Source organism: Coregonus lavaretus, assembly GCF_964263955.1.
Source record: "Coregonus lavaretus genome assembly, chromosome: 1".
In the NCBI taxonomy this organism is placed as follows: domain Eukaryota; kingdom Metazoa; phylum Chordata; class Actinopteri; order Salmoniformes; family Salmonidae; genus Coregonus; species Coregonus lavaretus.
This window is the reverse complement of record NC_139988.1, coordinates 75,282,246-75,309,703: the sequence shown is the minus strand read 5'-3', so window position 1 is coordinate 75,309,703 and position 27,458 is coordinate 75,282,246. Positions and strand designations below refer to the sequence as shown.

At 42.3% G+C, this 27,458-nt stretch overlaps 1 protein-coding gene across 1 annotated transcript in view; it reads right to left on the bottom strand.

Moving 5' to 3' along the window:
- The window catches only part of LOC311131781 (pro-neuregulin-3, membrane-bound isoform-like), a gene marked incomplete at both ends in the record, with an annotated part of 453,127 nt that overhangs the window by 127,178 nt on the left and 298,491 nt on the right, over positions 1-27,458 (bottom strand). Inside the window, one exon of the mRNA XM_084164910.1 lies at positions 16,146-16,219. Coding sequence (XP_084021036.1) covers positions 16,146-16,219 — 74 coding nt within the window. The remainder of the gene's footprint in view (positions 1-16,145; positions 16,220-27,458) is intronic.

Here is a 27,458-nt window from a genome sequence, read left to right as displayed (position 1 = left end):
CAGTCAGATTCCAAAAACTCTCCACCATGGCCAACACCAAAGAGCTCTCCAAGGATGTCAGGGACATGATTGTAGACATACACAAGGCTGGAATGGGCAACAAGACCATCACTAAACAGTTTGGTGAGAAGGTGACAACAGTTGGTGCGATTATTCGCAAATGGAAGAAACACAAAAGACCTGTCAATCTCCCTAGGCCTGGGGCGCCATGTAAGATCTCACCTCGTGGAGTTGCAATGATCATGAGAACGGTGAGAAATCAGCCCAGAGTTACACGGGAGGATCTTGTAAATGATCTCAAGGCAGCTGGGACCATAGTCACCAAGAAAACAATTGGTAACACACTACGCCGTGAAGGACTGAAATCCTGCAGCGCCCGCAAGGTCCCCCTGCTCAAGAAAGCACATATACAGGGCCGTCTGAAGTTTGCCAATGAACATCTGAATGATTCAGAGGAGAACTGGGTGAAAGTGTTGTGGTCAGATGAGACCAAAATCGAGCTTTTTGGCATCAACTCAACTCGCCGTGTTTGGAGGAGGAGGAATGCTGCCTATGACCGCAAGAACACCATCCCCACAGTCAAACATGGAGGTGGAAACATTTTGCTTTGGGGGTGTTTTTCTGCTAAGGGGACAGGACAACTTCACCGCATCAATGGGACGATGGACGGGGCCATGTACCGTCAAATCTTGGGTGAGAACCTCCTTCCCTCAGCCAGGGCATTGAAAATGGATCATGGATGGGTATTCCAGCATGACAATGACCCAAAACACACAGCCAAGGCAACAAAGGAGTGGCTCAAGAAGAAGCACATTAAGATCCTGGAGTGGCCTAGCCAGTCCCAGACTTTAATCCCATAGAAAATCTGTGGAGGGAGCTGAAGTTTCGAGTTGCCAAACGTCAGCCTCGAAACCTTAATGACTTGGAGAAGATCTGCAAAGAGGAGTGGGACAAAATCCCTCCTGAGATGTGTGCAAACCTGGTGGCCAACTACAAGAAATCTCTGACCTCTGTGATTGCCAACAGGGTTTTGCCACCAAGTACTAAGTCATGTTTTGCAGAGGGGTCAAATACTTATTTCCCTCATTAAAATGCAAATCAATTTATAACATTTTTCACATGGATTTTTCTGGATTTTTTTGTTGTTATTTTGTCTCTCACTGTTCAAATACACCTACCATTAAAATTAAAGACTGATAATGTCTTTGTCAGTGGGCAAACGTACAAAATCAGCATGGGATCAAATACTTTTATCCCTCACTGTACTGTTTTTGCATTAGCACTACACACCTGATTTAAATAATCAACACTTGATGATAAGAGGATCATTTCAATCGGCTGTGTAGTACTAGGGCAAAAACTAAAATGTGTACCCCTTTGTGTCCCCGGGACCAGGATTAAGAAATGCTGTTCTATCTAGACTAATCACATTCCCCACCTCACCTCTCCTTGGCTACCGTATGTAGAGATGATCCAACTCAGTGAACACATTGAATATACTTCAAATGGATGTTTGTTATATGTACCTGTTTGTTTTATTTGCTGTTTTTAACAAGTTGCAGTGTTGCTACAGTTTGAAAACAAATTCATTGTGACACTATTTATGTTTTTCAGGTGATCATGGTGACAGTCTATCTTAGAGATGGGCAATCTAGTTCTCGGAATGCAATTAGTTTAATCAGGTGTGTTAGCTGGGGCTGGAGGGAAAGTGTAACACCAATCAGGCCCCTGAGTACCATGATGAGGATGACCGGAAGAAGATACTGTATGTTGTTGATCGAGCCTTGGGGTACTTCCTTGGTAAAGGCAGTGGCTGATACAGCAGATGTTCTGACTTTTTGAGAAAGGTAATTTAGTTAGCAAACCAGTCCAAAGACCCCTCAGAGACACCAATACTCCTTAGTCGACCCACAAGAATGGAATGGTCTACCGTATCAAAAGATTTGGCCAAGTCAATAAAAATAGCAGCACAACATTACTGAGAATCAAGGGCAATGGTGATATCATTTAGGACCGTTAAGGTTGCAGTGACATCCATAACCTGAGCGAAAATCAGATTGCATACCAGAGAGAATACTATAGACATCAAGAAAGCCAGTCAGTTGACTATTGACACGTTTTCCAACACTTTTGATAAACAGGGCAAGATAGAAATTGGCCTATAACAGTTAAGATCAGCTTGATCTCCCCCTTTAAATAAAGGATTCACCGTGGCTACATTCCAAGCAATGGGAACCTTCCCAGAGAGGAGAGACAGGTTAAAAAGGTGAGAGATAGGTTCGGCGATGATGGGGGCTGCAACCTTACAGAATAAATATGTTTTTCACACTCTTGACATTTTTGCTTCTACAGTGCTCTTCCTGTATAGGGAAATCAAGTGCTATATGACTATGGATTCAGTACACTCTCAGCTACAAGAAGTATAATGTCAAAATAAATGTTTGAGACACTTACAGTGGCTTGCGAAAGTATTTACCCCCTTGGCATTTTTCCTATTTTCTTGCCTTACAACCTGGAATTTGGGGGGTTTGTATCATTTGATTTACACAACATGCCTACCACTTTGAAGATGCAAAAAAAAAATTATAGTGAAACAAACAAGAAATAAGACAAAAAAAACTGAAAACTGGTGCGTGCATAACTATTCACCCCCCCAAAGTCAATACTTTATAGAGCCACCTTTTGCAGCAATTACAGCTGCAAGTCTCTTGGGGTATGTCTCTATAAGTTTGGCACATCTATCCACTGGGATTTTTGCCCATCTTCAAGGAAAAACTGCTCCAGCTCCTTCAAGTTGGATGGGTTCCGCTAGTGTACAGCAATCTTTAAGTCATACAACAGATTCTCAATTGGATTGAGGTCTGGACTTTGACTAGGCCATTCCAATACATTTAAATGTTTCCCCTTAAACATTTACATTTACATAATTTAGCAGACACTCTTATCTAGAGCAACTTACAAATTGGTGCATTCAACTTATGATAGCCAGTGGGACAACCACTTTTTTTTTTCATTATTTTTATTATGTTATTTATTTTTATTTTTAAGGGGGGTGGGGGAAGAAGGATTACTTTATACTATTCCAGGTATTCCTTAAAGAGGTAGGGTTTTAAGTGTCTCCGGAAGGTGGTCATTGACTCCGCTGTCCTGGCGTCGTGGGGGAGCTTGTTCGACCATTGGGGTGCCAGAGCAGCAAATAGCTTTGACTGGGCTGAGCCGGAACTGTGCTTCCGTAGAGGTAGGGGAGCTAGCAGGCCAGAGGTGGATGAACGTAGTGCCCTCGTTTGGGTGTAGGGTCTGATCAGAGCCTGAAGGTAAGGAGGTGCCGTTCCCCTCACAGCTCCGTAGGCAAGCACCATGGTCTTGTAGTAGATGCGAGCCTCAACTGGAAGCCAGTGGAGTGTGCGGAGGAGCGGGGTGACATGAGAGAACTTGGGAAGGTTGAACACCAGATGGGCTGCAGCATTCTGGATAAGTTGTAGGGGTTTAATGGCACAGGCAGGGAGCCCAGCCAACAGCGAGTTGCAGTAATCCAGACGGGAGATGACAAGTGCCTGGATTAGGACCTGTGCCGCTTTCTGTGTAAGGTAGGGTCGTACTCTGCGAATGTTGTAGAGCATGAACCTGCAGTTCGGGTCACCGCTTTGATGTTAGCGGAGAACGACAGGGTGTTGTCCAGGGTCACGCCAAGGTTGCCAGACATGCAGAGATGCGATTCGCCACCTGGTTATCAGGAGGGGGAAAGGAGAAAATTAATTGTGTGTCGTCTGCATAGAGCAATGATAGGAGAGACCATGTGAGGATATGACAGAGCCAAGTGACTTGGTGTATAGAGAGAATAGGAGAGGGCCTAGAACTTTGGCGGCGCACAGTTGGCCCAGCGTCGTCCGGGGTAGGGGATGGAAAGGCCGGCAGGGATGTAGCTCAGTTGGTAGAGCATGGCGTTTGCAATGCCAGGGTTGTGGGTTCGATTCCCACGGGGGGCCAGTTTGAAAAAAATAAAATTTAAAATGTAAAAAAGAAAATAATGTATGCACTCACTAACTGTAAGTTGCTCTGGATAAGAGCGTCAGCTAAATGACTAAAATGTAAAATGTAACTGATCCCTGGGGGACACCAGTGGTGAGAGCACGTGGTGCGGAGGCAGATTCTCGCCATGCCACCTGCTGGCAGCCACGCCCCAAGCTGGCAGGTTGTTGGGCGGCCGGCCGTCACAAGTCGCAAGATTTCATCTGGAGAGAGAGGGGAGAAATAAGTCAAAGCATAGGGTAGGGCAGTGTGAGCAGGACCAGCGGTGTCATTTGACTTAATAAATGAGGATCGGATGTCATCAACCTTCTTTTCAAAATGGTTGACGAAGTCAACCACAGAGAGGGAGGATGGAGGGGGAGGAGGAGGAGGATTCAGCAGGGAGGAGAAGGTGGCAAAGAGCTTCCTAGGGTTAGAGGCAGAGGCTTGACATTTAGAGTGGTAGAAAGTGGCTTTAGCAGCGGAAACAGAGGAAGAGAATGTAGAGAGGACGGAGTGAAAAGATGACAGGTCCGCAGGGAGTCTAGTTTTCCTCCATTTCCGTTCAGGCTGGCCGGAGCCCTCTTCTGTGAGCTCGCAATGAGTTGTCAAGCCACGGAGCAGGAGGGGAGGACCAAGCCGGCCGGGAGGATAGGGGACATGGAGAGTCAAAAGATGCAGAAAGGGAGGAGAGGAGGGTTGAGGTGGCAGAATCAGGAGATCGGAGGGAGAAGGATTTAGCAGAGGGAAGAGATGATAGGATGGAAGAGGAGAGAGTAGCGGGAGAGAGAGAGCGAAGGTTGCGACGGCACATTACCATCTGAGTAGGGGCTGAGTGAGTAGTGTTGGAGCAGCGCGAGAGAGAAAATGATACAAATTAGTGGTTGGAGACTTGGATGGGAGTTGCAGTGAGATTAGTAGAAGAACAGCATCTAGTAAAGATGAGGTCAAGCGTATTGCCTGCCTTGTGAATAGGGGGGGGGGGCAGTGAGAGGGTGAGGTCAAAAGAGGAAAGGAGTGGAAAGAAGGAGGCAGAGAGAAATGAGTCAAAGGCAGACGTAGGGAGGTTAAAGTCGCCCAGAATTGTGAGGGGTGAGCCATCCTCAGAAAATGAATTTATCAAGGCGTCAAGCTCATTGGTGAACTCTCCAAGGGAACCTGGAGGGCGATAAATGACTTGAATGGGCTAGTGACTGTGACAGCATGAAATTCAAATGAGGAGATAGACAGATGGGTCAGGGGAAAAAGAGAGAATGTCCACTTGGGAGAGATGAGGATTCCTGTGCCACCGCCGCGCTGACCTGATGCTCTCGGGGTATGCGAGAACACATGGTCAGACGAGGAAAGAGCAGTAGGAGTAGCAGTGTTTTCTGTGGTAATCCATGTTTCTGTCAGCGCCAAGAAGTCGAGGGACTGGAAGGTAGCATAGGCTGAGATGAACTCTGCCTTGTTGACCGCAGAACGGCAGTTCCAGAGGCTGCCGGAGACCTGGAACTCCACGTGTGTCGTGCGCGCAGGGACCACCAGATTAGAGTGGCAGCAGCCACGCGGTGTGAAGCGTTTGTATGGCCTGTGCAGAGAGGAGAGAATAGGGATAGACAGACACATAGTTGACAGGCTACAGAAAATGGCTACAATAATGCAAAGGAGAAAGGAATTAAATGAACTAAACATCTGGAAAAGCGAGAGAGCGGGGCCTCCCTCACCTACCTTTCACTGAAACACTCAAATATAAGTCTCCCAACTTCCACTTTAGAAATTATAATTTCAGTTCAATGTTTTCTAGGAATAGACTCTAACTTAGTTTATTCAGCTAGCTAACTTGGTACAGTATTCTTCCGTGAAAACCGTCCAGGGCACCGAATCCTATGACGCCATAGCCAACTAGCATGCCAGCCTCCAATAACATGGTTTAGCACCAATACTCGGTTACAACAAACCACCGGTGTGTTAACACGCCAAACAGATCATTCGTATCTGTGTCTAACGTTGTGTAAAGTTTTGGGTTAGTTTTTACAGTTTGAGTGAGTATGTCGTCAACTTATTCAGCCAGTTAGTTAGCTAGAATAGTTAGCAAGCTAGCTAGCCATTAAACCACTTGAATGTTGCTTTAGCAGTATGCTTAGGGTCATTGTCCTGCTGGAAGGTGAACCTCCGTCCCAGTCTCAAATCTCTGGAAGACTGAAACAGGTTTCCCTCAACAATTTCCCTGTATTTAGCGCCATCCATCATTCCTTCAATTCTGACCAGTTTCCCAGTCCCTGCCGATGAAAAACATCCCCACAGCATGATGCTGCCACCACTATGCTTCACTGTGGTGATGGGGTGATGAAAGGTATTGGGTTTGCGCCAGACATAGCGTTTTCCTTGATGGCCAAAAAGCTCAATTTTAGTCTCATCTGACCAGAGTACCTTCTTCCATATGTTTGGGGAGCCCCCCACATGCCTTTTGGCGAACACCAAATGTGTTTGCTTATTTTTTTTTTTTAAGTAATGGCTTTTTTCTGGCCACTATTCCGTAAAGCCCAGCTCTGTGGAGTGTACGGCTTAAAGTGTCCTATGGACAGATACTCCAATCTCCGCTGTGGAGCTTTGCATTTCCTTCAGGGTTATCTTTGGTCTCTTTGCCTCTCTGATTAATGCCCTCCTTGCCTGGTCCGTGAGTTTTGGTGGGCGGCCCTCTCTTGGCAGGTTTGTTGTGGTGCCATATTCTTTCCATTTTTTAATAATGGATATAAATAAAAATATAATGGTGCTCCGTGGGATGTTCAAAGTTTCTGATATTTTTTTATAACCCAACCCTGATCTGTACTTCTCCACAACTTTTTCCCTGACCTGTTTGGAGAGCTCCTTGGTCTTCATGGTGCCGCTTGCTTGGTTGTGCCCCTTGCTTAGTGGTGTTGCAGACTCTGGGGCATTTCAGAACAGGTGTATATATACTGAGATCATGTGATAGATCATGTGACACTTAGATTGCACACAGGTGGACTTTATTTAACTAATTATGTGACTTCTGAAGGTAATTGGTTGCACCAGATCTTATTTAGGGGCTTCATTGCAAAAGGGGTGAATACATATCACGCACCACTTATCCGTTATTTATTTTTTTGAATTATTTTCATTCCACTTCACCAATTTGGACTATTTTGTGTATGTCCATTACATGAAATCCAAATGAAAATCAATTTAAAATACAGGTTGTAATGCAACAAAATAGGAAAAATGCCAAGGGGGATGAATACTTTTGATAATGTGCCATAAAGGCAAAAAAGCTAAAAACACATATTGAAATTCTTCGTTTTTTATTGTGAAAAGCATTGCAAACCATAATAAACAAGATATCCAACACCCGATTGTGGTTCCCCCAGGTGTTGAGAATAACTGTAAAAGTGTTTGGGGGCACAAATATCAATGAAACAAACAATTATATACATTTTTGGGACTACTGCCCACATCCATTATTCAACAGAACAAAACAAATCACCCAAAATGGACATATTTATTTTTCAGCTGCATTATTCCTGTCAGCATTGAAAACAATATATACTGAACAAAAATATAAACACAACATGTAAAGTGTTGGTCCCATGTTTCATGAGCTGAAATAAAATATTTCAGAAATGTTCCATACGCACAAAAAGCTTATTTCTCTCAAATGTTGTGCAAAAATGTGTTTACATCTCTGTTAGTGAACATTTATCCTTTGCCAAGCTAATCCATCTACCTGACAGGTGTGGCATATCAAGAAGTTGATTAAACAGCATGGTTATTACACAGGTGCACCTTGTGCTGGGGACAATAAAAGGCCACTTTAAAATGTGCAGTTTTGTCACACAACACAATGCCACAGATGTCTCAAGTTTTGAGGGAGCGTGCAATTGGCATGCTGACTGCAGGAATGTCCTCAATAGCTGTTGCCAGATATTTGAATGTTAATCTATCTACCATGAGCCGCCTCCAACGTTGTTTTAGAGAATTCACATGTGGGATCGTTTGAGACCAGCTACCCAGACAGCTGATGAACCTGTCTGTAATAATGCCCTTTGTGTGGGAAAAACTCATTCTGATGGGCTGGGCCCACCCATGGCTGCACCCATGCCCAGTCATGTGAAATCATAATGGATTTATTTCAATTGACTGATTTCCTTATATGAACTGTAACTCTGTAAAAGAATTGAAATTGTTGCATGTTGGGTTTATATTTTTGTTCAGTATATATTTCAAATCAAATCAAATCAAATTGTATTGGTCACATGCGCCGAATACAACAGGTACAGACATTACAGTGAAATGCTTACTTACAGCCCTTAACCAACAGTGCATTTATTTTTAACAAAGAAAGTAAAAATAAAACAACAACAAAAAAAGTGTTGAGAAAAAAAAGAGCAGAAGTAAAATAAAATAACAGTAGGGAGGCTATATATACAGGGGGGTACCGGTGCAGAGTCAATGTGCGGGGGCACCGGCTAGTTGAGGTAGTTGAAGTAATATGTACCTGTGGGTAGAGTTAAAGTGACTATGCATAAATAATTAACAGAGTAGCAGCAGCCTAAAAAGGATGGGGTGGGGAGGCAGTGCAAATAGTCCGGGTAGCCATGATTAGCTGTTCAGGAGTCTTATGGCTTGGGTGTAGAAGCTGTTGAGAAGTCTTTTGGACCTAGACTTGGCACTCCGGTACCGCTTGCCGTGCGGTAGCAGAGAGAACAGTCTATGACTAGGGTGGCTGGAGTCTTTGACAATTTTGAGGGCCTTCCTCTCATCCGCAATTACAAAAAGGGGACACAATATTCATTTTAGATCAAAGTATTGTTCTTCTTCACACCCTCTCCTTCTCTTTTGCCATCTACTTTCATTTATGTTACATCTACATGTGCCAGAGATGGAAGCAGTTCCTTTCAACATTGACACAGAGGGGCACATCACACTCATTACACTTCAAAGAGGTGTCTTTTCTTGAAACTCCATATTTTAATTGTTTTTCGCATTTTAGGATTCCAGAGAAAAGTTTTGTTCTCCAGTCACTGCTGGAAGCTTCAGGATGGCTATGTACAGAACAATCCCAATAAACTTGAACAACTCTAGGGGGTTGATGGGAGTCCACTTTTTTTTCTCTCACCATTGGCTATATTCTGGTCTGCCAATTTGTTTCTGTAGTCACACAATGTTCTGACCACACCGGCACTGAAGAAGAGCTTGAATAGTTCCAGGGGACTGTACTGTACCCTTGTGTCCAGTTGCACCCCAGGGTTCCTGGCATGGCAAAATCTCGGCGGAACAGGAGTGGTGACCATGACCTTGCTGTAGACCATGAACCCCTACGTCCTTGTATGGGGCAGGACAGACTCCCTGGGGTGGAATGCCTCTTCCCCCTAGGATGGGCCCTCTGAGAAGGTGAGGCTGACCTTCTCCTTGCTGGTGTTCTGGAGGTGCTGGGTTGAAGAGGAGCAGTGAAGGTGCTGGATTGAACAGTAGAAGAGGATGTGGTTGCTTGTGGAGGAGCAGAAGAGGTGCTCACTTGAGGAGGGAGAGCGGTGGGGGTGGTGGGTGGAACAGCTGTAGTGAAGGAGGTTTGTTGCTCTGACTCATCCACATCTTCTTGACTAAAAGAAAGACAGATTTAGAAATTAGTTCTACATTAACACATTTCAAAAGCTGAAAAGCCTTCATGACCATGCTCCCACAGCTAGCCACTGAATGAAGTAGTCTACCCATCCCCCCATTCAACTCAGAGAGGGTGTGAATGTTTACAGCCAGTGAAAAACTTTTCTCTACCCCCCTGTAGGGGCAATGTATTACAATGTAACATGCACTGAGTATACAAAACATTAAGAACACCTGCTCTTTCCACGACATAGACTGACCAGGTGAACACTATGATCCCTTATTGATGTGACATGTTCAATTCAATTCAATCAGTGTAGATGAAGGGGAGGAGACAGGTTAAAGAACGATTTTTGAACCTTGAGACAATTGAGAAATTGTTTGAGGGCAAAGAAAGGGGGGGGTTGTTCCTAATTTTTGTTATACTCAGTGTATATCCTATATCATCGCCATGTGTGTATATTTACATTTACAATTTATTTTTGTTAAACTCAGTGTATATCCTATATCATCGCCATGTGTGTATATTTACATTTACAATTTAATTCACCAATAAAATAAATAACACTAGCACATCCAATGACATTATTGTAGAATAGGCTACTCCCGAATACACACAGTAAATAAAAGTGCATTCGACAATAATGTTATCACTGAATGAAGTAGCCATTCAACTCAGTGCGGGTGTGAATGTCCCCTACCCCCAGTCCACAATGATATGGATGTAGGGGTAGTTCAAATGTAAACTATAGACTAGGCCTATATATCCTATATCACTGTGTGTATATTTTCATTTAACATGTCATTATTCAATTAAATACAGTGAGGGAAAAAAGTATTTGATCCCCTGCTGATTTTGTACGTTTGCCCACTGACAAAGACATGTTCAGTCTATAATTTTAATGGTAGGTTTATTTGAAGTGAGAGACAGAATAAAAACAAAAAAATCCAGAAAAACGCATGTCAAAAATTTTATACATTGATTTGCATTTTAATGAGGGAAATAAGTATTTGACCCCTCTGCAAAACATGACTTAGTACTTGGTGGCAAAACCCTTGTTGGCAATCACAGAGGTCAGATGTTTCTTGTTGTTGGCCACCAGGTTTGCACACATCTCAGGAAGGATTTTGTCCCACTCCTCTTTGCAGATCTTCTCCAAGTCATTACTTTTCGAGGCTGACGTTTGGCAACTCGAACCTTCAGCTCCCTCCACAGATTTTCTATGGGATTAAGGTCTGGTGACTGGCTAGGCCACTCCAGGACCTTAATATGCCTCTTCTTGAGCCACTCCTTTGTTGCCTTGACCGTGTGTTTTGGGTCATTGTCATGCTGGAATACCCATCCACGACCCATTTTCAATGCCCTGGCTGAGGGAAGGAGGTTCTCACCCAAGATTTGACAGTACATGGCGCCATCCATCGTCCCTTTGATACGGTGAAGTTGTCCTGTCCCCTTAGCAGAAAAACACTCCCGAAGCATAATGTTTCCACCTCCATGTTTGACGGTGGGGATGGTGTTCTTGGGGTCATAGGCAGCATTCCTCCTCCTCCAAACACGGCGAGTTGAGTTGATGCCAAAGAGCTCCATTTTGGTCTCATCTGACCACAACACTTTCAACCAGTTCTCTGAATCATACAGATGTTAATTGGCAAACTTCAGACGGGCATGTATATGTGCTTTCTTGAGCAGGGGGACCTTGCGGGTGCTGCAGGATTTCAGTCCTTCACGGCGTAGTGTGTTGGTGACTATGATCCCAGCTGCCTTGAGATCATTGACAAGATCCTCCCGTGTAGTTCTGAGCTGATTCCTCACCGTTCTCATGATCATTGCAACTCCACGAGGAGTTCATCTTGCATGGAGCCCCAGGCTGAGGGAGATTGACAGGTTTTTGTGTTTCTTCCATTTGCGAATAATCGCACCAACTGTTGTCACCTTCTCACCAAGCTGCTTGGCGATGGTCTTGTAGCCCATTCCAGCCTTGTGTAGGTCTACAATCTTGTCCCTGACATCCTTGGAGAGCTCTTTGGTCTTGGCCATGGTGGAGAGTTTGGAATCTGATTGATTGATTGCTTCTGTGGACAGGTGTCTTTTATACAGGTAACAAACTGAGATTAGGAGCACTCCCTTTAAGAGTGTGCTCTTAATCTCAGCTCGTTACCTGTATAAAAGACACCTGGGAGCCAGAAATCTTTCTGATTGAGAGGGGGTCAAATACTTATTTCCATCATTAAAATGCAAATCAATTTATAACATTTTTGACATGCGTTTTTTTCAGGATTTTTGTTGTTGTTATTCTGTCCCTCACTGTTCAAATAAACCTACCATTAAAATTATAGACTGATCATGTCTCTGTCAGTGGGCAAACGTACAAAATCAGTAGGGGATCAAATACTTTTTCCCCTCAGTGTAAATATATTATCACATCCAATGACATTATTATTATAGACTAGGTTACTCCCGTATACACAAAGTACATAAGTGCCTAGTACCATTATCAACTCACCAAAAAGTAATTATTTTCAAATAAACCAAATAGCCCATGCATTATCAGCACAGTAAATATTTTCAAACAATGTCACAATTTTAATATACTTACTCCTCAATCGGATCGGTGCCGTCTTGGAAATTCTCTTCATCGTCTGTAAGGAAACTAAACTACAAAAGTATGTGGACTCCTGCTCGTCGAACATCTTATTACAAGATCATGGGCATTAATATGGAGTTTGTCCCCCTTTGCTGCTATAACAGCCTCCACTCTTCCGGGAAAGCTTTCCACTAGATGTTGGAACATAACTGCAGGGACTTGGTTCCATTCAGCCACAAGAGCATTAGTGAGATCTTGCACTGATGTTGGGTGATTAGGCCTGGGCAGGCCAGTCAAGTTCTTCCACACTTATCTCGACAAACCATTTCTGTATGGACCTCGCTTTGTGCATGGGGTCATTGTCATGCTGAAACAGGAAAGGGACTTCCCCAAACTGTTACCACAACGTTGGAAGCACATAATTGTCTAGAATGTCATTTCATGAAGCTCTCGACGAGCAGTTATTGTGCTGATGTTGCTTCCAGAGGCAGTTTGGAACTTGGTAGTGAGTGTTGCAACCTAGGACAGACGAATTTTAACCACTGCGCACTTCAGCACTTGGCGTTCCCGTTCTGTGAGCTGGTGTGGCCTACCACTTTACGGCTGAGACGTTGTTGCTCCTAGATGTTTCCTCTTCACAATAACAGCACTTACAGTTGACTGGGCAGCTCTAGCAGGGCAGAAATGTGACAAACGGACTTGTTAGATAGCCGAATCCACTCATTTGAAAGGGTGTCCACATGCTTTTGTATATATATACAGTACCAGTCAAAAGTTTGGACACACCTACTCATTCAAGGGTTTTTCTTATTTTTACTATTTTCTACATTGTAGAATAATAGTGAAGTCAACAAAACTATGAAATAACACATATGTAATCATGTAGTAACTAAAAAAGTGTTAAACAAATCCAAATAGATTTTAGATTCTTCAAAGTAGCAACCCTTTGCCTTGATGACAGCTTTGCACACTCTTGGAATTCTCTCAACCAGCTTCACCTGGAATGCTTTTCCAACAGTCTTGAAGGAGTTCCCATATATGTTGGCTGCTTTTCCTTAACTCTGCGGTCCAACTCATCCCAAACCATCTCAATTGGGTTGGAATTGGGTGATTGTGGAGGCCAGGTCATCTGATGCAGCACTCCATCACTCTCCTTCTTGGTCAAATAGCCCTTTCACATCATGGAAGTGTGTTGGGTCATTGTCCTGTTGAAAAACTAATGATAGTCCCACTAAGCTCAAACCAGATGGGATGGCGTATCGCTGCAGAATGCTGTGGTAGCCATGCTGGTTAAGTGTGCCTTGAATACTAAATAAATCACAGACAGTGTCACCAGCAAAGCACCCCCACACCATCACACCTCCTCCTCCATGTTTCATGGTGGGAACCACACATGCAGAGATCATCCGTTCACCTACTCTGCGTCTCACAAAGACACAGCAGTTGGAACCAAAAATCTCAAATTTGGACTCATCAGACCAAAGGACAGATTTCCACCGGTCTAATGTCCATTGCTCATGTTTCTTGGCCCAAGCAAGTCTCTTCTTCTTATTGGTGTCCTTTAGTAGTGGTTTCTTTGCAGCAAATCGACCATGAAGGCCTGATTCACAAAGTCTCCTCTGAACAGTTGATGTTGAGATGTGTCTGTTACTTATACTCTGTGAAGCATTTATTTGGAATGCTATTTCTGAGAATGGTAACTCTAATGAACTTATCCTCTGCAGCAGAGGTAACTCTGGGTCTTCTTTTCCTGTGGCGGTCCTCATGTGAGCCAGTTTCATCATAGCGCTTGATGGTTTTTGCGACTGCACTTAAAGAAACTTGAAAAGTTATTGAAATGTTCCGTATTGACTGACCTTCATGTCTTAAAGTAATGATGGACTGTTGTTTCTCTTTGCTTATTTGAGCTGTTCTTGCCATAATATGGACTTGGTCTTTTACCAAATAGGGCTATCTTCTGTATACCCCCCCTACCTTGTCACAACACAACTTATTGGCTCAAACGCATTAAGAAGAAAATTAATTCCACAAATTAACTCTTAACAAGGCACACCTGATTCCATATGTGTTATTTCATAGTTGTGATGTCTTCACTATTATTCTACAATGTAGAAAATAGTAAAAATAAAGAAAAACCCTGGAATGAGTAGGTGTCCAAACTTTTGACTGGTACTCTATTAATATATATATATATATATATATATATATATATATATATATATATATATATATATATATATATATATATATATATATATATATATATATATATATATATATATTTAAATAAAAAATGGGGGTGACCACACTGCAATTCCCCCAACTTCAAATACCACTGCTTTAGACTGTTCTAACCAGGGGTTGGAATCGAAATTATTTTCTAATAGTTTCGTTTATGAACTGTTCCGACCAGCAAAGTACATTTCTGAACCGGTTCAAACCAAAAACTAGTACCAGTTGATATCGTTCCTTTCTGTTCCTTTTTAAACCTCTGAAATCAAAATGTTTGTTACATTTCACTCAACATTAAATTACTTTACCAATTAGTGCGGATAGAGCAGCTTGCTATGGAGCGGGTAAGTGATTTAAACTGTACAGGAAAGTCGTTAAGTTTGTATTGTATTTTGCCGTAACAGCATGGTTTAATCATAATGAAAGACATCACACACACTGTGCTGCCAGTCACAGTGTAGGGCGCAAGATGAAACTGAACTTTTGCAGGTGAGGGGAGAGCGAGAGAGGATGGAGGAAGCTTGCCTTGAAGAGCTGTGCATCTTGTTATGACTTGCCTTATCTGAATTAGGCCCACAGAATTATACCTACAGAGGAGCGGCTTCTATGGAGGAACTTTGAATGTCTTTGAACTTCCAAGTTGGTTTAACGTTGGACCAGAGCAAACATTAGCTAGTCTTACCTTTTTGTAGTTAAAAAATCCAATGTGAAACATGATAACTATAGTATCCTTAACTAGCATTGAAAAAGTTAATCCATTCCTTTAAACGTCTCTCCCTAATTTCTGAATCATGCTTGTAATGTCATCAGTAGGCTACAGTAACCTAAGCTTCAGAGGGGAGGGGCAGGTAGCCTACACGGCAAAGATTTCTAGCTGGCAGGAAGATGCTTGATTAAGTTTCCTAGTGACAGAGTGAGGGCTTTGCATAGGCACTTTGACAGTAAAAAAATGCCCAGAACGTAAAATAACATTATTAACCGGTTCCCATGCTTTTAAAATAACAGTTCTGTTCCAGAACAGTATAGATCTCTTTTGTTTCCGGTTCGGGTTCTGTTCCTCAAATAATGTACTTATTTTCAGTTTTTCAGTTCCTTTCCCTGAACCAGTTCTATCCCTTGGTACGGTAATTAGCTTTATTTTGATTTCAACTTAGTGTGATTGCCACATCTACTTTCTCAATTCTAATTCTCCAATAGAAGGACACTGCCTGTGTTACACTCAAGCAATTTATACCACTTAAAAGATATATGCAGATCTACTTGAATCCAAATATATTAATGTATTAATCAAACGTTGATATTGTAAGGTAATGAAAATATCCATCATTCCAGAGAAAGGTAATGACATATTTTTGGCATATCAGATTTGGAATAATTTCAATGGCATTGCAGCAACACTGAGAATACTCAAGGGATAAACAAACACACCTAAAGCTAAAATGCTAGAAGTACTTTTAAACAAGAGAAAGTAAACTCAAGGATACTTTCTCTTCTTTGACTAGATAGTTATACGAGGATTTGGTATGTTTGTGTGTCTTCTGGCCTACACAGTTTATGTGTCCCTTGCTGGAGGGGAACATGTGAAGCCTGGCTCAATAAGTTTGTATTTATCTTGACCAGAGTAATAAGAGCATTACTCTGAGGCATAGAAGACAGATAATTCCCTAACACTCTTTTGTTTTAACTTTTTCTGCAGGATCAATAGAGGAAGACATGTACTTGGGTCAGATAAGATGGAGTCCGTCTTGGGTACGAACTGGTCACAGCGTAGTCCGTGGTAACCCTCTTTACACCTGCAACAGAGACAACAGAGATCAATATCCGAGGTCTATGGAGGAAAAACACCCTCTCACAACATGCATGTGGGTAGAGTGGGTAGAGTCTGAGTTATTTTAGTCATTTACCAGGCACTCTTATCCAGAGTGACTTACAATCATTGCATTCAACTAAAGTAAGCAAAACAACTACATATTTACATTTGACATTTTAGTCACTTAGCAGACACTCTTATCCATAGCGACTTCCAGTTAGTGAGTGCATACATACTTGCATACATCTGCCAAATCAGTGCTAGAGAGGGTGGAAGAGAAGATAAGTGCAAGTACAAGTGTATGTATAGCCTATGTACAGTTGAAGTTGGAAGTTTACATACACCTTAGCCAAATACATTTAAACTCTGTTTTTCACAATTCCTGACATTTAATCCTAGCATTTTAAGAATGATAATAGTAGAGAGAATGATTTATTTCAGCTTTTATTTCTTTCATCACATTCCCAGTGGGTCAGAAGATTACATACACTGAATTAGTATTTGGTAGCATTGCCTTTATATTGTTTAACTTGGTCAAACGTTTCGGGTAGCCTTTCACAAGCTTCCCACAATAAATTGGGTGAATTTTGGCCCATTCCTCCTGACAGAGCTGGTGTAACTGAGTCAGGTTTGTAGGCCTCCTTGCTCGCACACGCTTTTTCAGTTCTGCCCACAAATGTTCTATAGGATTGAGGTCAGGGCTTTGTGATGGCCACTCCAATACCTTTACTTTGTTGTCCTTAAGCCATTTTGCCACTACTTTGGAATTATGCTTGGGGTCATTGTCCATTTGGAAGACCCATTTGCAACCAAGCTTTAACTTCCTGACTGATGTCTTGAGATGTTGCTTCAATATATCCACATCATTTTCCTTCTTCATGATGCCATCTATTTTGTGAAGTGCACCAGTCCCTCCTGCAGCAAAGCACCCCCACAGCATGATGCTGCCACCCCCGTGCTTCACGGTTGGGATGGTGTTCTTCGGCTTGCAAGCTCCCCCTTTTTCCTCCAAACATAATGATGGTCATTATGGCCAAACAGTTCTATTTGACCAGAGGACATTTCTCCAAAAAGTACAATCTTTGTCCCCATGTGCAGTTGCAAACCGTAGTCTGGCTTTTTTAAGGCGGTTTTGGAGCAATGGCTTCTTCCTTGCTGAGCGGCCTTTCAGGTTATGTCGATATAGGACTTGTTTTACTGTGGATATACATACTTTTGTACCTGTTTCCTCCAGCATCTTCACAGGGTCCTTTGCTGTTGTTCTGGGATTGATTTGCACTTCTCGCACCAAAGTACGTTCATCTCTAGGAGACAGAACGCGTCTCCTTCCTGAGCAGTATGACGGCTGCGTGGTCCCATGGTGTTTATACTTGCGTAGTATTGTTTGTACAGATGCATATGGTACCTTCAGGCATTTGGAAATTGCTCCCAAGGATGAACCAGACTTGTGGAGGTCTACAATTTTTTTTCTGAGGTCTTGGCTGAATTATTTTGATTTTCCCATGATGTCAAGCAAAGAGGCACTGAGTTTGAAGGTAGGCCTTGAAATACATCCACAGGTACACCTCCAATTGACTCAAATTATGTCAATTAGCCTATCAGAAGCTTCTAAAGCCATGACATCATTTTCTGGAATTTTCCAAGCTGTTTAAAGGCACAGTCAACTTAGTGTATGTAAACTTCTGACCCACTGGAATTGTGATACAGTGAATTATAAGTGAAATAATCTGTCTGTAAACAATTGTTGGAAAAATTACTTGTGTCATGCACAAAGTAGATGTCCTAACCGACTTACCAAAACTATAGTTTGTTAACAAGAAATGTGTGGAGTGGTTGAAAAACGAGTTTTAATGACTCCAACCTAAGTGTATGTAAACTTCCGACTTCAACTGTATGTTCATCTTCAAAGGAAACAAAGGAGAGAAAGAAGACATTGAAAAGGATTCACATTTTGGGGTTAAAGATTCAGAGACTGGAGGGAGTGAGGGAGAGTCATATTGGAGGACGAGTATGCTAATGAGGAGGGGAAGAAAGAGAGAGAAAATAGGAGAAGAAGGCCATTTTGGCCCATCCTAAGCAGTGCCTGCAACCCACTGATAGCACAGTCCTGACAGTAATGTAATATACCAGTGGAGGTATTTGAAGGACTGGGATGGAAAGACTCTCTCTCTCTTCCAGACCTGGGTTTAAAAAGTATTTGTTTTCTTCCAAGTTTCTACACTTGATTGAGCTCGTATGGCACAATGGAAACAATGGAATAGTCCCAAATGTGCACACCCAGGCAGGATCAAACACTCCAGGCAGGCTCAATCAAGCATTTAAAGGTGAACTGACTCCGTTTTGACTACTTTGCAGATATGAAACAAACAGACAACAATATCAGTCAAAAATATAAAATTCCCAGTTTATGCTTCAAAACCAACTTTATAAGAGGTTTTAAAAATAGATTATATTTGACTCAAAATTCCATGACGTACAGTAAGGTACAGCAAGGCACTGTTGGCAGAATAGATGGATGCAGTCAATGCATGATTCATATAATTCACCAATACATTTCTTGGCAGTCCAAAAGATATTGCTATTAGTTTGTAAATCACAGCTGGCCTGGTACATCGTTTGCTGCCAAAACCCATTCGGGATGCACCGTTTCAGTTTCAATCACTTATTTTGAACAAAAACAGACGACTGTAACTAAGGTTGGGAATGTCAATACAATCAAACTAGCAAGGGCAATGATCACGTCAGTCATAACATGGCTAATAGGCTAGCGCACATGTCAAACACAAGGCCCGCAGGCCGAATTGGACACACAAATGAGTATAAATGAGTCAACAGTTGAGTCATCTACTTTTATAGCCTGATGAGCTCGCATCAGTGAATTCAACTTCAATTGAGCATCTTTCGTGTGTCCTGTTTACAGCGCGCAGCGGAGGGAAAGTGTACAGACACATGCTACAGTCCTAGCTAGGCTACTAAAATGTTGCAGTCTGGCTTTGGTTTTTAAAGCTTGACAATTAATAACCGAAACCTGCAACGAAACACAATGCAACAGAGAAATGTAGGCCTATTACAGCAACATTTGAGCAGTAGCCTAGGTTGGCTGCTCAACTACGATAGCTACATTTTGAGTGCACCATACAGCAATGTTGCATTCAACCGCACCGGTGATTCATGCAGTGCAAAAGGAAGAAAAATGTTTTAAATTCAACCTATAGTTACATTTTTGTTATTTGGAGTTATTAAATACTTACTTTTTGATTAGGGTCACAGCATATTATACACATCTATTAGCAGAGCAGCAAAGGCTGGACAAATATTATTTATATCTTAGTAATAAAAAAAATGTATATGTTAAAATGCTGTATACGGCATCCTATGTACATAACTGGACACTATAAAGGGCCATATTTATTCTAATAAAACAAATGGCCAGTTGAGAGAATGTCATGTCATTGGAGGAGTGGGTGAGTGACCAACTTTTTCCCCTCATATCGTTTTTCGTTGGCTACGGTTAGAGATGCTGCAGGTGTCATTTGGTTAGCTAGCAAGAAAGGTTGATCGCTTTGCTAGCTAGGTATGCTAGTTAGCATATCGCTTAGTTGTCATTTAAATGTAGTTGGCATCGATCAAATGGGCGGGCAGGCAGGCAAGTTCCCATTCAGTTGTCAAAACCTGGGTTGGGACAAGCATGCATTGGCAGGAAAGCTGCAGAAGGACGAGCAGGCTACTATTCCCCATCGTTTATCAGTGCAATTTTGACGGCCAACTAGCTGAAAAAGTTTGAGAAGGTTTATCTAATGTTCCCTCATTAGATTTTAGCTCACCCTGCTCTGACTTGCATTAGTTGTTGATCTTGTTGTTGTTGATGTGCATAACTGAGGAAGAGAGAGTCTACCTTTTTATGGTTGTTTGATCAATAGGATTGTGAAGTTCCCAAATGTAAGACTCCCGTGGTATTTACATATTTGCTGAAATCCATTCAGGTGTATTTTGTGGCTTTTGGTGAATGCGTTCTAATGATCTGAAGTCGCGCTGTTGCTACTGCCTGTAAACACGCAGTCCAGTTCAAACTGAATGATGGCAGGCCCTTGTGCCAAGTGGCTTACAGTGCATTCGTAAAGTATTCAGACCCCTTTCCTTTTCCACATTTTGTTACGTTACAGCCTTATTCTAAAATGGATGAAAAAAAAATAATTCTGATCAATCTACACACAATACCCCATAATGACAAAGCAAAAACATGTTTTGCAAATGTATTAAAAATAAAAAACACAAATACCTTATTTAAATAAGTATTTAGACCCTTTGATATGAGACTCAACATTAAGCTCAGGTGCATCCTGTTTCCATTGATCATCCTTGAGATGTTTCTACAACTTGATTGGAGTCCACCTGTGGTAAATTCAATTGATTGGACATGATTTGGAAAGGCACACACCTGTCTATATTAGGTCCCACAGTTGACAGTGCATGTCAGAGCAAAAACCAAGCCATGAGGTCGACGGAATTGACCATAGAGATTCAAGACAGGATTGTGTCGAGGCACAGATCTGGGGAAGGGTACCAAAACATTTCTGCAGCATTGAACGTCCCCAAGAACACAGTGGCCTCCATCATTCTTAAATGGAAGAAGTTTGACACCACCAAGACTCTTCCTAGAGCTGGCCGCCCGGCCAAACAGAGCAATCAGGGAGAAGGGCCTTGGTCAGGGAGGTGACCATTAACCTGATAGTCACTCTGACAGAGCTCCAGAGTTCCTCTGTGGAGATGGGAGAACCTTCCAGAAACACAACCATCTCTGCAGCACTCCACCAATCAGGCCTTTATGGTAGAGTGGCCTGGTGGAAGCCACTTCTCAGTAAAAGGCACATGACAGTCCGCTTGGAGTTTGCCAAAAGGCACCTCTCAGACCATGAGAAACAAGACAATGCAGGAGTAGCTTCGGGACAAATCTCTGAATGTCCTTGAGTGGCCCAGCCAGAGCCTGGACTTGAACCTGATCTAACATCTCTGGAGAGACCTGAAAATAGCTGGGCAGCGACACTCCCCATCCAACCTGACAGAGCTTGAGAGGATCTGCAGAGAAGAATGGGAGAAACTCCCCAAATAAAGGTGTGCCAAGCTTGTAGCGTCATACCCAAGAAGACTCGCGGCTGTAATCGCTGCCAAAGGTGCATCATCAAAGTACTGGGTAAAGGGTCTTTAAAAAAGGTCCCATGTTCTTCCTGGGGGTGTATGTGAACAGATTTTAATTAGATTCCACGTTGCTAAAATGCTGTCAGTTACACTTTAATGTATTTGAAAGAGAACAAATGTGACCGACCGCCTTGATTCGGTCTTATGTAGCAAAATTTGAAATTGTGTTTTTTACATTGGATAAAAGCAGAGACACAGAGCTACAAAATGGTATATAATACACTGCATTTAAGGGAACTTTTGAGAAAATGGCCTTCGAATGTTTTTGCACCTACTGAAGAGCTCTTCTTTGTCTACACCCATTCAGCATCGTTCACACCCTCTTAAGCTTTAGCCCCACCCAACTCGTATCGCTCTCGGAGCATTCAAAGCGTAATTAAATTGTTGCCAGCAGCACAGTTACAGTCACCAACGCTCTGGATAACATGAAAACAGCCTAACCAGCTCTGCTAGGGCGAGTAAGTAAACACCAAATTAGTGGACTGTACAAAAAGGTGTTACCCAGATTGCTTTTGTTACATATCATGGCACCAGGAGGCATGAAAGAGTATTTGCGCCTCACATTTTCCTGTTTCTAGTCACACCTTCCTACCCTCTCTGTGCTGAAATGCCTCGTTAGCATTCTGAGTCACAACTCAAATGTCTGTCTGGCTATCTGTTTATCTCCACTCTCCTTTTGTTTGTCTTGTTTCTATCTCTCCCCCTCTGTCTCTGTTTCACTGTGAAACAAGCTGACATCCTTCAATGAGATTCAAACAATGCTTTGTAGACAAATATGTTTGTGCTAATGTGCGTGTCGAGTGTGTGCTTGAATGCGATAAAGGATGTGTATGATGATGACTATGCGTGAGTGTGTGTAGTGATGGGACGATTGATACCGGAGCTCCGATGCAGTTTTCAAAGCACTACTGATCTGATACAATGTACCGATGCTCATTTCAAAGTAATATTATCACGTGATCAATTACGTCCGAAGCTTCGTTTGATCAAACCGTGTGTTGCAAAATGTGAGATCCCACTGATTTCACCGTGGTTCTGGTGCTTACTTCGATTCCAAGTTGCTTTCACACTCCGACCTCTACTGGACACCATACTGTATTAGAAATCAAGTTAGGATTTGTTCAAATTACTGCACTGAACAGTATTACAGCAGGTAGAGTCGGGAACACTCAGAGAAGACAGGGTATGGGGTTGAGTCCCGGGGAAGGCACTCTATATCGGAGATAGTTTTATGTGAAACCACACTTTCTTCACATTGTTGTTGAAATCATTTATTTTATTTAGTATAGTATAAACTTCAGTTTTAAGCATCCTAAATAATGCCATAATATTCGTTTTTCAAAAATAGTCAACTTAAAGGCAATTTTTTTTATCATTATGTAAGTTGCAAACCTGTTATTCTAACTGATTGTAGGCTATTAACACCCGCAAATAAACACTGCGCCACAGAGTTTGATGAATATTGTGGGGAAAACACTTCTACGTCAACATCAAATGCCGATATTTATTGATGACCAGCAGATGTCACTAATGTGCATTGTGTTAAAAGCTCAGAGTAATTCATTGTTTTTCGGCACAATTTGGTGAAAGCCCGAAAGGCTTCAGAAAGACTTGATTTCCTATCACTATGTGTGTGTGTCTGTGTGCATATGTGTAAGAAAAAGTGTGTGTGTGTGTGTGTGTGTGTGTGTTTGAGTGAGAGTGAGAGAGCTTTATCTTGGCCAGGTCGCAGTTGTAAATGAGAACTTGTTCACAACTGGCTCACCTGGTTAAATAAAGGTGAAATAAAAAAACAAAAATTAAAAAGAGAGCGAGAGAGAAGGGTTTCCGTTTGCCGGTTATTGATGGCTTTTGGTGGATAAAAAAAATTAACATAACAAAATTTTGTGACATCTTTGTTCGTTTTGGTGTTCGTCAGCATTCGGCAGGTTTTTATTTCATCTGTTCGAGCACACACATTTTTTGGGGAGGCAAGCCGAATTTCGGTAGACAAAGTCTACGCCCCTTCATCAGTGATTGGTCAACAGTAGGGATTTTTCAATTAAGTGTTTGTTGTCATTCAAAGACAGACGACTAGTTTTCATGCAAATTTTTTCACTGGAGAGATACTGCACTAAACATCTTAGTTAGATGTAACATTTTGCCAATATGACCTCCTCGGCAAAATTGACAAAAGTAATGACAGATTTCTTGATTTATCTTGACTATTTTGAGGAAGTGTTACTGTATGTTGTTGCGTACGGCATCTCAAGAGGGACAAACAGTAATATAACCAAATGTATTTTTAAGGGAGTATGTGAGGCACAGACGTTCGCTTCGCCTAGCCGAGTTCTGGTAGGAGCAATCCCAACCTAGTATTCGGACACCTTTAGTGTGTAGCCCAAACCGTTCTGACTCTCCAGACAGAAGTTTGAACATTGACTTCAGACAAGTCCCATGATGCTTGTGGGAGTAGTGCAGCAAAACGGAGCACTCTCTCGTGTTCGTGAGAATTTCATCTTTCCATAGTTGGATTGGCTTGATGGGCACTTCTTATGTACCATACGATCAAGATGCTCCCACAACAGCTCAATAGGGTTGAGATCAGGTGACTGTGCTGGCCACTCCATTATAGACAGAATACCAGCTGACTGCTTCTTCCCTAAATAGTTATTGCATAGTTTGGAGCTGTGCTTTGGGTCATTGTCCTGTTGTAGGAGGAAATTGGCTCCAATCAAGCGCCATCCACAGGGTATGGCATGGCGTTGCAAAATGGAGTGATAGCCTTCCTTCTTCAAGATCCCTTTTACCCTGTACAAATCTCCCACTTTACCACCACCAAAGCACCCCCAGACCATCACATTGCCTCCACCATGCTTGACAGATGGCATCAAGCACTCCTCCAGCATCTTATCAAATGTTCTTCTTTGTCATCCGAACACCTCAAACTTTGATTCGTCTGTCCATATCACTTTTTTTCCAATCTTCCTCTGTCCAGTGTCTTTGTTCTTTTGCCCACCTTAATATTTTCTTTTTGTTGGCCAGTCTGAGATATGGCTTTTTCTTTTCAACTCTGCCTAGAAGGTCAGCATCCCGGAGTCGCCTCTTCACTGTTGACGTTGAGACTGGTGTTTTGCTGTTACTATTTAATGAAGCTGCCAGTTCAAGACCTGTGAGGCATCTGTTTCTCAAACTAGACACTCTAATATACAGTGCCTTGCAAAAGTATTAATCCCCTTTGCCGTTTTTCCTATTTTGTTGCATTACAACCTGTAATTTAAATGGATTTTTATTTGGATTTCATGAAATGGACAAACACAAAATAGACCAAATTGGTGAAGTGAAATGAAAAAAAATTACTTGTTGCAAAGAATTCTAAAAAATAAATAATGGAAAAGTGGTGCGTGCATATGTATTCACCCCCTTTGCAATGAAGCCCCTAAATAAGATCTGGTGCAACCAATTACCTTCAGAAGTCACATAATTAGTTAAATAAAGTCCACTTGTGTGCAATCTAAGTGTCACATGATCTCAGTATATATACACCTGTTTTGAAAGGCCCCAGAGTCTGCAACACCACTAAGCAAGGGGCACAACCAAGCAAGCAGCATCATGAAGACCAAGGAGCTCTCCAAACAGGTCAGGGACAAAGTTGTGGAGAAGTACAGATCAGGGTTGGGTTATAAAAAAAGATCAGAAACTAAAACATACCACCGAGCACCATTAAATCCATTATTAAAAAATTGAAAGAATATAGCACCAAAACAAACCTGCCAAGAGAGGGCCGCCCACCAAAACTCACGGACCATGCAAGGAGGGCATTAATCAGAGAGGCAACAAAGAGACCAAAGATAACCCTGAAGGAGCTGCAAAGCTCCACAATGGAGATTGGAGTATCTGTCCATAGGACCACTTTAAGCCGTACACTCCACAGAGCTGGGCTTTATGGAAGAGTGGCCAGAAAAAAGCCATTGCTTAAAGAAAGAAATAAGTACATACCTTTGGTGTTTGCCAAAAGGCATGTGGGAGACTCCCCAAACATATGAAAGAAGGTACTCTGGTCAGATGAGACTAAAATTGAGCTTTTTGGCCATCAAGGAAAACGCTATGTCTGGCGCAATCCCAACACCTCTCATCACCCCGAGAACACCATCACCACAGTGAAGCATGGTGGTGGCAGCATCATGCTGTGGGGATGTTTTTCATCGGCAGGGACTGGGAAACTGGTCAGAATTGAAGGAATGATGGATGGTGCTAAATACAGGGAAATTGTTGAGGGAAACCTGTTTCAGTCTACCAGAGATTTGAGACTGGGACGGAGGTTCACCTTCCAGCAGGACAATGACCCTAAGCATACTGGTAAAGCAACACTCGAGTGGTTTGAGGGGAAACATTTAAATGTCTTGGAATGGCCTAGTCAAAGCCCAGACCTCAATCCAATTGAAAATCTGTGGTATGACTTAAAGATTGCTATACACCAGTGGAACCCATCCAACTTGAAGGAGCTGGAGCAGTTTTGTCTTGAAGATAGACATGCACGCTCAAGTTTTCAGTTTTTTTGTCTTATTTCTTGTTTGTTTCACAATAAATAATATTTTGCATCTTCAAAGTGGTAGGCATGTTGTGTAAATCAAATGATACAAATCTCCCAAAAATCAATTTTAATTCCAGGTTGTAAGGCAACAAATTAGGAAAAATGCCAAAGGGGGTGAATACTTTCGCAAGCCACTGTATTTGTCCTCTTGCTCAGTTGTTCACCGGGTCCTCCCACTCCTCTTTCTATTTTGGTTTTCAAATGATCAATTCGCTTTTTTAAATGATAAACTTGGATTAGCAAACACAACGTGCCAATGGAACAGAGGACTGATAATTGCTGATAATGGGCCTCTGTACGCCTATGTAGATATTCCATAAATAATCAGCCGTTTCCAGCTACAATAGCCATTTACAACATTAACAATGTCTACACTGTATTTCTGATCAAAAGTTATTTTAATGGACCAAAAAATTGTTTGGCTATTCGCTCCTCCTGGGCATGCTGCTTGGTCCTCGTTTGGTGGGATCTTCTGTCACGTTTCGTTCATAAACGGGACGGACCAAGGCGCAGCGTGATATGCATACATGTTTATTTGAACCGAATAAACAACGACAAAAACAACAAACTAACGACACGTGAAGTCCAAGGTACACAAACAACATACCTCACACGGAACAAGATCCCACCACCCACTAGTGCCAATAGGCTGCCTAAGTATGGTCCCCAATCAGAGACAACGAGCGACAGCTGCCTCTGATTGGGTACCACACCGGCCAACATAGATCTATGCATACTAGATCCTACAACATAAAACAAACACAACAAGGAATATACACACCCTGACTCAACATATAAGCGTCCCCTGAGTCAGGACGTGACATCCACGAATGAGAAAGGTATATCTAGAGAGCCGTAAACCCGCTGGCCTACCCATTTTTTTACACTACTACTGGTCAGCAAATATATCTAAATGTGTTTATTGCGTTTCTACATTTAAAAACAAGGATGCTCCAACTTGGGCCATCATGGAGTTACAGTCAAGCCTTCCAACTTCTCCTGTCTCGCTCCTGTGCTCCCCACTGCAATTGAACCTTGGCACCCATGTTTTGAATGATGGCACCGGAGGGGATGGCTGCCATTTTACGGGTTCCTAATCAACTGTGCTATTTTGTTAGTTTTTTTGCATTGTTTGTAACTTATTTTGTACATAAAGTTGCTGCTACCGTCTCTTATGACCGAAAAGAGCTTCTGGACATCAGAACAGCGATTACTCACCTCGAACTGGATGAAGATTTTGTCTTTAACGAGTCCGATGCGAAGGATATACTGCTTCCTGGAGACCAGGCCCAAATCCCGTCATTCGCGTGAAGAAAAGACGGAGATACAGGGGGCGAAGGTCGGGGTGCCTTGTGAGGATTCGTAGGCAAGTGATTAAATCGCCACTACCATTGGCCGATGTGCAATCACTGGAAAACAAACTGAATGATCTACGATCGAGACTATCCTACCA